Source organism: Ambystoma mexicanum, chromosome 5p (assembly GCF_040938575.1).
Source record: "Ambystoma mexicanum isolate Mex_15411 chromosome 5p, UKY_AmexF1_1, whole genome shotgun sequence".
Lineage (NCBI taxonomy): Eukaryota > Metazoa > Chordata > Amphibia > Caudata > Ambystomatidae > Ambystoma > Ambystoma mexicanum.
Genome location: NC_090930.1, coordinates 586400569 through 586413019, shown reverse-complemented (window position 1 = coordinate 586413019; position 12451 = coordinate 586400569). Strand labels below are relative to the sequence as shown.

Sequence of the window (12451 nt, the reverse complement as noted above, 5' to 3'; positions counted from 1 at the left end):
AACAAGGGCTATTGTCGCAGAACCAACCCACCAAGCATTTAAATGGGAATATTTGACTTTATTTTACCCACCCTCAGGTGTGCATGTATACGATTTGTCCTCAACCTGTTGATCACATTTTCCCGATAGCGACAAAGCCCATAAAAGCAAGACTTACTATGGTATCCCTAACGCATCATCAATAGGATATCCGTGGTACAGGTCAACCGATTTCAGTGACTCAAAGTCCGTCACCTTCCTCATGTCTAACAAAACGCATATTCATTTCTTCTAAGGGTCATCTCTCCTGTCCTCAGTCAAGATGTAGAGGCAGCTATTGAACAACCTAAACAGGAAAGTGTGCGATATCCTCAATGAAAGAGCGGCCACTCTGCTACTCATAAAGCCTCATTTTGCAAACAGTTCAGTTTTCAGTACACTTAAATGAATGACACAGGCCTCAGCCCTATATACACCACCTACCTGTGTCAGACCACAAGTACTCTCAGGCTACCTACACATCCAAAAATGCCTTCACTTCACACTACCCAGGTACTTTGTCACGGGACATTCACATTGCTCAGCTTTAGTCTAAAGGGAAGGGAAAAATCTTCAGTCAGTAAACCCACAAACAGCCATATACTATGGAGCCGTCCAGTGACTCAAATCGTGTCCCAACTGACAATTTAATTTACTTCAATGAGAGAGGAACTGGCGTCCACAAACATGCAGCGAGTCTGCAGTCCCCTACTCATTCAGACACTGCGTGTTGCATGCTCTGCATTGACATCTCTCGCCAGCGCAGATTGAAATTGGTGGTCATGTGACCATCGTCACTTACTATTGCCATAGACAGTTTCTCTCCAGGCAAGCAGCCATCTTTAAGTGGGTCACAAACCCTTTATTAATGCTGTATGTCACATGCAACTGCCAGCATTCATTGGCCGCTTTGTATATTGAATTGTGAATTTTATGCAAGACCTGCAATGTTATCTAAAGAGTTAAAAAAGTCATCCAGATAACTCTGTTTTACAGTATAAAGCATGCTGAAGTATGTGAATCACACATTCAAACATGCACAGAGTATCCCCCCTAGGGATATTGCATTGGAACAGAGGAACAGGTTTTCAGAGATAGACATTACATCAGTGTACAGATAGTCCCCCTCTTTAACATTCTTACACTCTTTAACACCCTTACACACTTTAACAACTCTGCTAAAATGTTGGCCCATTTTGAGCACCAGCAAAGTGTCCCTAAATAAACCCTGTTTTTCCATTTACTGCAGACAATATATCAGGGATAGGTTAGTACATACCATGTCAGAAATAAATAGTCCACTGGAATTGTCAGATGGCCAAAGCGAATTGTGGACTTCAAACAGACAACAGGGTATGCACCAGGTGGTGCCTGCGTGTGCCCAGAATACACTCATAGATACAGAAAACCTCTTCAAATGGCAACACTGCTGGTGTTATTTATTTGATTATGTGTCCATGTGCCCTCAAATATATTGGAATTACCAAATGAGCAGTAAAGAAAAGAATAATAAAGCATAGGTCCTGTATAAGGACAACACGTTTGGCAGCTCCTCAGGTCGAGCATTTTGTACAATCTGATCATCAAGCCAATGACTTCAGATGGACAGTTTTAGAAAAAAACAGACAACCAAGGAGGGGTGGTGATTTTGTAGCATTGCTGTTAAGAAAAGAACAACAATGGATTTGCAGGCTTATAATACATCTTTTAGGGCTGAACGAGGAAATTCAGTGTGACCGAATTGGCAGTAGTAGCTAGCTAAGATTGATATAATGGTTACATGTGGGCAGAACCATTTCTGCCAGGGATTTGGATGGGAACCCCTCTGCGCCAACAGTCTATTCCCGATGACTCTGTGACTGTGGATAGTTTGTGGAATATGACACTGTTAGGGCTCAGTAATGTGAGGTGGACAACTGTTTGTAGTTTTCTCAGTGTTAGACATTTTTATTAATAACAACAAGTGCAAATACACCCTTACAAATCCTACTCTACAGGCAGTTGTCAATGCCTAGTATAGGTTCTAGAGGGATTTCCCTATTATATACAAAACTGACCCTCACACTAAACAATAAAACATTCAAAATGAATCCTAAACAAAATTAATGTTTACCAAACATCCAGTGACTATGATGACCTTCAACTGTCCTGGGTAGATTCGTTTACCAGGATTGTCTGAAGTCAATATCTCCTAGTGTTCACAAAGAAAAGTAAAGTCTTGAATCAGTTCTTGAGAGTGCCAAAAGAAACACAAGTTCACACAAACAAAAATTCACTGGTAACAGTTCTTTAACATTCTTTTGAAAAGTTTCCCCTTCCAATTCCAGCAAAGAAAACAGCATCAATGGTAATCCCGGATATCCTCTCTCCAGGATGGTATTGCCACACTTTAAATATAAAAGGACCACTTCTACTTCAACAACTGTCCATCTATTTATAACCTCTGTAGTGTCTTTGGTATAATTTGTCAGGTTGCTTCATTTTAGCATATTGTTCTCCTCTTAACAACTCCCTTCGAATTCTATAACTGGAAATGCAGACTCCTTTGCTCCACAGTTTGCCACTGCTTCAACTACCTTTAATGCAACATTCACTGACAGTAGTATAGACAAGCCACAGTTATAATAGTTCTGCTTCAACTTGGTACTTTAAAATGTTGGGCAATTTAAAGACAAGACTCTTCGACCTCCACAGCAAGTCATGGCACTCTTCTTCCCTATCCACTGTATAGGGAGACAAAGTTTGAAGTCGGGTACTAAGGTGCCTTGCATTAACACTTAAAGCAAAACAATATGGGGGACCAGTTGGAATTAAAAAATAGTATTGAATTTTAATAATAACGAAGAAATCGGCAAGTCTAAAACATCCAATTAAATAAATTGGTCCATGACAGTACATATATAAAAACTTTCAATGTACAAACAACAAATAGGAAATACGTCACAGGCTTAATGGCTACTTTACAAAAATATTACCCAAGGAATACGACCACTGTGGGTACTCGTCTAGCAACAAATTGTAGTGCCCATCCACATATGGATCGATATGTCAGCTCTATTGGAAGTTGCGTAAGCATAGGAGAGAGTACAAGTTGACATATCGATCCATATGTGGATGGGTACTACAATTTGTTGCTAGACGAGTACCCACAGTGGTCGTATTCCTTGGGTAATATTTTTGTAAAGTAGCCATTTAAGCCTGTGACGTATTTCCTATTTGTTGTTTGTACATTGAAAGTTTTTATATATGTACTGTCATGGACCAATTTATTTAATTGGATATTTTAGACTTGCCGATTTCTTCGTTATTATTAAAATTCGATACTATTTTTTAATTCCAACTGGTCCCCCATATTGTTTTGCTTTAAGTGTTAATCCAAGGCACCTCTAGTACCCGACTTTAAACTTTGTCTCCCTATACAGTGACTATTATCCTCCCGGATATAGACAAAGCATACACTGCTAATTTGGTATTAGTCAGTAGTATCCCGGGTTTCCTCCTTTTGTAAACTCTTCTTCCCTATGCCATCAGAAAAGGGTAAACTCTTTACCTCTTCTGCCTGTCTTACTGACATTAATATAATCTGCCTTTGCTTCCAGACTGCTTCGCTCTCCACTTCAAAAGTCTCAGCATTACAGATTGTTGACTTAATCCTTTTACAAGCACCCAGCTCCTGTTCCCAGCATATTCACACCTTCTTGGTTCCATTAATTACCCTGAAGCTGTATTGCCGCTCTTCCAGCTTTGGAGAACCTTGTCACACTTATATCAGAGGACACTGGATTTTTACCAACTCTAAAACTTCAGTATACAGGTGGTTAGGTTTCAATAGGACTGGTTTCACTATAGGAAGGATTTGGGTAAGTCTTGCTCTTCTCCTTAATTCAGCACCTTCTACTTTTATAGAATACTTGTTCTGGATGTTTCAAGGTTGAAGCTTCACAAGAGAAACAGATTTAGGTGCACACAGCCACTACTTAATGAAGATTTTCACTGTAAGGACTTGCATTCCCATTCATTAGCAAGGAGTGATACTGTGACTCTGACCGGGAATCACTACTATCCACAAGCAACATCTTTGTTGTGATATTCCTTGTAACAGGTTGTGAAAGTCAATTTAAACTTTCTGAGCAATTTAGCGAAGGTGTTCTCCAACTTAATTGGAGACATGCAACCACTCTGGTAAAGTTACAGTTCAACAATGGGAAAGGGAAATCTTTTCATTTTACGCGACCACTTCGACTTGCATTAGATGTGCTTGTGATACATTTCCATTGTTACTGGGACTTTTCACAACAAAGAACAACTTGTACTCTCTCCTATGCTTACGCAACTTCCAATAGAGCTGGTAACAGTTACCAGCAAGGGTTTTTCAGTGAACCTGAACACAGAGCTTCACTCACCGGCTCTGGGAACACTGCCATTGCAGGGTGCTTCCACTTCTCGACTTCTCCTCCTTTTCTACTACTTTAGGCACTCTTGGGACACACACCCCTCTGAAGCATGGGTGTCTCGGGTCTGGCCATGACCACAGGGAGTCTCCTTCACTCCTTCACTCCTCTGTACCTTGGCTTGCTTCTGCACATGGGCCTCGGGTTGCAGCACGATCTCGGCTCACGCACCTGGGAAGACCTTCATTCTTGGCACATCTTTCCCAGTGCAGCCACGGCCAGGCAGGGTTTCTGAACACAGCACCAACTCAGAACCTGCAGGTGAAATCTGCTCTTCTCTCGTCCTGGCGTTCCTTAAGTGATCACACTTATTCATGAACTGCCAGACTTGTGCTATTCTGCTTCTGCTACTACTGCCAGCCTTCCAGCTCCTGCTAAGCTCCTTCTCTCTCCCTCTTCCTGCTTCAGCCTTTTATACCTCTCTGGTGGGGCAAATGATTTCAGGTGCAGGCCTTTAATGTTAATTGCTTGACTCTGGCAAAGGCTGTTAGGCCTATTTGTGATCCTCTACTTCTGTATGCCTCTTCAGCCCCTTTCTTCATCTCAGTCCTTGTGTGATTCTGGGACATGTAGTTCACTTTGGTGAAATTATATTTACACTTTTAGGGGTAGCTTTAATTCACATATTATTTTTCGAAGAGGGATTATGGGTTTCCATCGTATTAGATGCAGATGGTATAGCAAAGGCCACATTTTCGCCCTTCCTTGTAATGTACCTTTGATATTGAGAAGGATGTTTATTTTTAGGAATACCATAGATTTGTTCTTTTGATCTAATATGTTGCAGAGTTACAACCTTAGAATTTATCTTTGCAATTTTAAAAGAAGGTTGAGATATTTAGAAAGGACAATAAGCCAGAACCTCCTCTGACGTGGTGTTAAGAATATCCCTTTCAGAGGATTAATACCACATTTCACCCCACAGATTCTCCTCACTACCCTTGGCCATGTCTCCACCCAGGTGATCCTCCCACAGTACACCACCCCCAGGACTTGGATCAGGAAGCATCTGCCCTCTCCTGGTCACCTGGGAGGAGACTCTAGGCAGGGTTTTAGTGAGGGATCCACAAGAGTCTTCACAGACATTGCAGGTATATTTTGCCTTGGGGCCTGTACCAATGGGGTTTTCCACACGTTGGTTGTCTCCATACCACGTTCTGTCCATAAATGGCTGTCCTAAATTTTCTGAAACTGAGCTATCTGGATGGCTTTATTACATCGTTAGATAAGGTAGTGGGTTTGACATAAAATGTGCAATTCAATATACATTATGGCCAATGAATGAGTATATTTACCAGCAATTGTATGTAGCATACAACATTAATAAAGGGTTTGTGACCCACTGAATGATGGCTGCCAGCCTGGGGAGACACGCTCTATGGCAATAGTAAGTGACCCCAATGGTCATATGACCACCAATTTCGATCCGCACTGGCGAGAGATGTTAATGCAGAGTATGCGGCGTGCAGCGTCGGAATGAGTAGGAATGAGTAGGGGACTGCAGCCTCACAACACGTTTGTGGACACCAGTTCCTCTCTCCATGGAATAAATGAAATTGTTTCAGGTAATAGGACCCTGACCATTGGACAGAATGTGAGTCACTGGTCGGCTCCATAGTTTATGGATGTTTGTGGGGTTACTGAGTGCAGATTGTTCCCTTCCCTTTAGGCTAAAGCTGAGAGATGTGAATGTCCCGTAAAAAAGTACCCAGGTAGTGTGAAGTGGAAGCCTTTTTGGATGTGTAGGTAGCCTGAGAGTATTTGTGGTCTTACACAGGTAGGTGCAGTATCTATGGGCATGCCATTCATTTAAGTGTACTGAAAACTGAACTGTTTTCAAAATTAGTATTTATGAGATGCAGAGTGGCTGCTCTTCCATTGAGAATATCAAACAGTTTCCTGTTTAGGTTGTTCAATAGCCATGACAAAAATGTCGAAAACATTTTACCGAAATGTTTTTTCTTCGAATATATTATTTTATAATGTACATGTTTTTTGTTTTGTTTCGTGAGTAAAAAAAAAGGGGGTTTGGGAGAACCCCCATTTGAAACAAAAAATAACAAAAAAAAGACATTTGAAATCTTTTTTTTCGGTAACATTTTTTCAACATTTTGGAATTCGAAATTATGTAATTAGAAATATTCTCTATAAAGCTTAATTTCCATAGCTTGACTGAGGACAGGAGAGATGATCCCTAGTAGAAATGAATGTGCATTTTGTTGGTCTCTCAGGAAGATGAAGATTTTGAGTCACTGAAACCGGTCGACCTGTACTGCGTATATCCTTTTGGCAATGCATTAGGGATACCATATTAAGTGTTATTTTTATGTGCATTGTTGTTTCCAGCTTAATCAGGTTAATTTGATAATTGATTTGACGATACAAATCATATAGACGCACACCTAAGGGCTGGTAAAATAGAATAAAAAATCCCCCCTTAAATGCTTGGTGGGTTGGTTCTATGAGAGTAGCCCCTCGTTTTTTCTTTGGGGTTTTAACTACGAATTGTGTGCCAATTATTTCTTCCTGGGTAGGTTTAACATGGTTTTGCTCGATGCTAGTGCTGAGGTCTGCGGGATACAAGCACAGTGGCTGAATTTACAGACAGTCTTGTGAGCAACATATAAGTTATTTCTGATTGATTCATTCTTGAGTTTAGTGCTGGGATACTTTTCTCCCTCTATCCCTGTTAGATAGGCAGCACAACACTACTCCCTAGGTTTTTGTTGTTCTCTTTCCAAGTGACAGCTTAGTACTTATTTTAAGGGGCAGTGCTAGTTTAGTTGGTTTGGAATGAAATACTGCATAACATTGTTGTTTCCCTGTGTCACCCTTGTGTCTTAAAATACAGGATTTCTGGTGAGTTAGAGGTTAGCATTTTGCTGAACAGGTTGTCCCTGGTTGTGTTTCCCATCAGGTCCTGACAAGACTTTGAATTGGGATACAGGGGGTGCCGGTCAACCACAGGTATTGGGTGGTTGTGTCTCTTCTCTGCGAGGCTGGCCAAATTTCCATGCATGGGCACCTGCCTTAAAGGTTTCCTGCAGTATTTGTTCATGGGAGATCTCAGGAGATACTAAGAAAAGCCATTTTCTGAAACTCCATATACAATTTGTCTTAATCCTAACTATGCCATGTGCATGTGGTTGCCTCGACAAAACCCAATGCCTTCAAACTCTAGTCTAGGTAACAACTGCTCACCCAACAAAAACAACAACCATCACATGAATCAGCACATTTATTTATAATTATGTAGTACATGACCTATTGTCTAGTGACATTAAAATCGTATGAAGATGCTGCCGGTTTATGTGCCACCAAGCAGTAGTTGATTCCAGTCACTGAAATAGGTGTGAACTAAACGAACACACCACAAATTTGAATGAATGGTGGATTGAGACATAATTACTGATCCTTGCATTGGTTCTATGCACCCATCTTAAATAAAGTGCATTTGATTTTTTTTTATCATTTTAAGTTTATTGAATCATATCCGAGCATCTCACATGGCACTTGTTCAGCTGTCAGATTTGTGAAATGGTGGCATGACATAAAACATAGTGTGTTGAAAGAAGAGACTGGCACATAACATGCACGAATGGAGAGCAAAAGGTTGCTGATGAAGAAAATAATGTTTCTGCTTACAGTGGCTAGACCTCTTTGGATGTTTGAGATACTCATGTATGTATTAGTGTACCTATAGGTGTCGGAATGGTTCACTCTGATTCCAGATGAATTGAAAGTGGACTGGAGCATCACATGGGGTTCCTTATGGGTAGCACTGAAATGGTCAAAGGAACTGAAAGCACAGCACTAAGTATCAATATCCAAAGTAGGGCAATCTTTGGAATGGTTACGTGTTGGGTAGTAGGCATCTGGCTGGGCTGCACTTAAGTGAATAATCTGTCCCTCATTTAACAGCGTACATAACTGAGAAGATAATTCCAGCATTGCTTAAGTTTTGCTGCTGATTGCAGATACCTCTACATTCCTAATTTCAATAGATGAAAACACATCCTCTCCTTCTTTTGTTCAGGGGATGAATATCTTAAAAGGCATAATTCAGTTAGAATGTTAAGGTAGCCAGAGGTCTCCAATTTATAAAGCAGAGCGACTAAATAAGTTCAGCAGAGAACACATGGGCACTTATAGAATGTATTAACAGAGTATATGCATGATTGATTTATGTTATTGAGCAATGTTTTTTATTTCAATTGATTATAGAAGAGAAGAGGTTCAGGCGCCTTCAATCCTGAGGAGCAAATATCATTAATGTGCTTATCTAAGCCAGAGTCAAATATTCAACGGCCTGAAGAAGACGAGGGGAGGGGAAGACAATGCACCGACTTATCGAAATATGTGTCAATTGTGTATTTTGTATACATTGGGGTAATAGTTTATGAATTTTTATCATTTTTTAAGTTATGTTTATCGGATTCATATTTCCCAGGACAAATGGTTAGAGCGAGAAATACGATTACTGAATTGTAGAATTTGGTTGATGGGTGATACAAGACGAAGATGAATTGAAACTTGGATTGAAATTGTAAACCTAGTAATTTGTATTTTGATTCAAACAATGAACACTGTAACATTGCCCATGCGTTTTATTTGTATCTCTATATATCAATAGGGTACTAAATAAAGTCACTTTTTTTAAGAAGTTGTGATGTAGTGAGATTTTCAACTGAGTAACATTTAATGTGTTTATAACATTTTGATGTATCCAGGACATATTTAGAGTAAGAACCATCGTATTCATTAATGTGTCAAGAAAGGGCCACTCATTGCCAACCACGTGACTGAAATAGGGTTTACGAATTGTGGCTGAAGGATGTTTCAATCCACTTAGTGATAACAGACTTAAATTGCTTTACGATAACTTTGGAACAGTCTAAATTGAGACTGTGCTAATAAACACTGTGTTACTTGTGGAGAACATTGACACAAAGGATGCCTTACAGTGAATGTCATTGCCTTGGTAACAAGCCCAAAATTAACTTAACCTGTAGAACTAAATCAAAAGGGAAGCACACATGGGTGAAAGCAACCTGTTAATCCAAGCCATGAGTGTAGTAGAGGTTATGAAATGTTACTAAAGACAGTATGAGTCTAGTGTTTGCAAAATGGCCTTTGCTTTGAAGAAGGATGAATGTTCAAGTGCTTTCCATGTTGAACGCATTTCACATTGTCACCATCCTACCTCTAACAGTACATTTTGATTAACTCTACCAACCATGGCATTTGTCAAAGTGTTCCCACTGTTTTTGACGTGTGCATTTTTAGGCATATGTTGTTTTCTCTTAAATCTTATATCCATGCATTGCTCATTATCAAGAACAAAGTGTTTTTTCAGTCCCTTAGTCTGCTCAGCATTTCTGTGAAAAAATGGAGAGGGCTCATGGGCCTCATAAGCCAATGTGCAGCCCCTGCTCAAATGCAGTGCTGGAAATGGGAAACATTTACTCTGGGAACGGCCTCCTCTTTGTGGGGGACGGGGGGCAAGGGGCGTATTCCAGGCCACAACATACAACACTGTATCTATTCATGGAACCCTAGATTGGCGGCTTGTGTAAAAAAGAAAAAAGGGGATTTTAGAAACAAAAGAATGGATACATTATTTTATTTTAAATTGATCTATGCGAGCGAGTCAGCAAGAAACCCTTTGAGTGAGTAACAGAAGTTGGGTTATGTGCTTTTCATAGGTCAGAATATTCACCCAAACAAAAACATGTCTTTAAATTGCAATTGACACCAAATAGGCCACCTTCGGAACGGGATGTGGGCCTTTAGCTATTTCTATATGCAGTCTTCTGAACTGCTGGCAGCTCTTCTGTGAGAGCTCAGATGTAGAACAACCCAGGGATGGAGCAGAGCTCTGGCAGCGTGCCGGCAAGACAAAGTTTGTCAGAGCTCTGCTCCATCTTGTTCTGGCCATTTCCTACACTGCTCGAATAGCATATTTTGTCAACATTTTAGACTTGGGTTTATGATTTGGCACAGTATAAAATAATATTATCCAAACAGGATGGCCTTCTGTAACTCGTAATTTGTGCCAGCAAAACATTAGCATACATTTAAAAACATTTGTACAAATGAGGAAATGTCTATTGCTTGTGAACAGACATCACAAAGCATGCATACCAGTAATTCTCCCTGAGGGCATGTACTGAATGTGAACTGCGCATAAAGTGGCATACTATCAGATGGCACAGAGCACTGCCCTTTGTGAGGGATCTACTAAGGTTCTAGGGACCCTCAGTAGGGCCCCCATCAAGTGGAGGTTGCTGCCATAGACAGAGGCTTCTGTCTCCTTGAAGTCTTGGTGCAACAGCAGTACCCCTGTCAACACAGCAGGAGCTTTTCGGGTACACAATCGCCTTCTTCAGGAGCTAAACATTAAATGTAAATGAATAAACTTTATTTCTATAGTCAATAGTTCACAGACACTTACAAAGTCCATCACCACAGTGTGTGAATAAAATCCGGTAATATGCCTTGACTGGATTGTTGAGATATCTGTCTTTGAATTTCTTATTGATTGTAATAAAGGTAGGGTCTCGAATACCTTTAATGAAATGGATGATGCAACTGTGGTGCCCCTTTGTGCCTCCTTAAGTTTCTCTGGAAGCACAGTTGGTATTCAAATTATTGAGATGCAGTGGTGGGGTAAACCGGATGGTGACTCTGGTTGGTACAAGCTAGATTTTGAACACATGGCATATTACAGGATTTTATTCACAAATTGTGGAGCTAGACTTTGTAAGTTTCTGTGAACTATTGAGCATAGAAGTAACGTTTATTTATTCACATTTAATTTAGCTCCCGAAGAAGCGGTTTGTGTCCCTGAAACACGAGCAACATTTGAGCAACATTTACGAGATTATATGAAATACATACTACTGTTTCAATTATAAAGGAAAATAAGAAATATTGTTGTGTGTTGAATTACATTCAAGAGTGCACAGATTTTCTATATCACTGTTGAAATAATCTCATTATGCCAGTTGTCTGGCATTACGGTGTGAACAAGAAGGTTTCCCAAAACAAGCTACCTGTTGGTGTCACACTATCGGGCTAGTGATGTAGATGAGAATAAGGCACAGATAAATCACGATCTTGTATTGAAACAAATATAACAAGATATGCACGTAAGCTAGTATTTAGTTAAAGAAAAAATATATACGGTTTTATTTTTCTACATAAAAAATTGAGCTTGATAAGTCCAATTGTTAAAAGAGCACAAGACAAAAACAGAGAGAAAAATCACAATCCTGTTTAAGGAAAAGAACAATTCTTGTGAAAACCCTCATAGGAATCTGCTTGCTTGATTCCCATTGTACATCAAACCTATTCTCTTTCAAAAGGTGATGTTAGTAGTGGCAAAGGTGACTTCACAACATAGACATAACATACTGATATTATTGCCAAAGTACCAATCGGGACAATATGTGGGCATAGGCCCATCTAAGGGATGTGTCGACAGGATGGCTCTGTTTCCAGCCTTATGAGAAAAATACAGTCCTTTAGAATTTCATGGATGACTGCTGTCCATTAGATGAATGTTGGACCAGATAAGGCTTTCATCAGGACACATGGAGGCGATAGTAGTGACCCAAGCATCATGTTCTTCGTGGTGGATCTGAGATGTCTAATGCTGTCTCTCTAGGGACAAAATAAACATATAAATTAAAAACTAGCTATATTTCGAGTCGCATTCGTGAAAATGCCTTTATCAATATTACTATGACTAGGGTGCACACTGATCAATATATGACAGGGCTAGTCATAGTATTGATGCTTGGGTCACTACTATAAACCTCTCCTTCTCCATTCCCCACCATGATTCACCTCCCCCTTCTTGCTCCCACGCCCCCACCCTTCCCTCTTCCCCTGAATACTCTCCCTCCACTTCCCTCTCCACCCCTTCCTCACCCTCACCCCTTCAGTTCCCCTCCTCCTCCTCCTCCTCCTCCTCCCCA

The 12451-nt window shown here is 40.3% G+C and overlaps 1 protein-coding gene across 4 annotated transcripts in view; it reads left to right on the top strand.

Moving 5' to 3' along the window:
- DIAPH2 (diaphanous related formin 2) overlaps nucleotides 1–12451 on the top strand; it is a 5141990-nt gene that overhangs the window by 4118629 nt on the left and 1010910 nt on the right. The window contains exon 28 of one of the 4 annotated variants that reach the window (XM_069612993.1): nucleotides 8694–9132. The exons of the other annotated variants lie outside the window; for them this stretch is intronic. Coding sequence (XP_069469094.1) covers nucleotides 8694–8725 — 32 coding nt within the window. The 3' untranslated portion in view covers nucleotides 8726–9132. Of the gene's footprint in view, nucleotides 1–8693; nucleotides 9133–12451 lie in introns of those variants that run through there. 4 annotated transcript variants of the gene reach the window in all.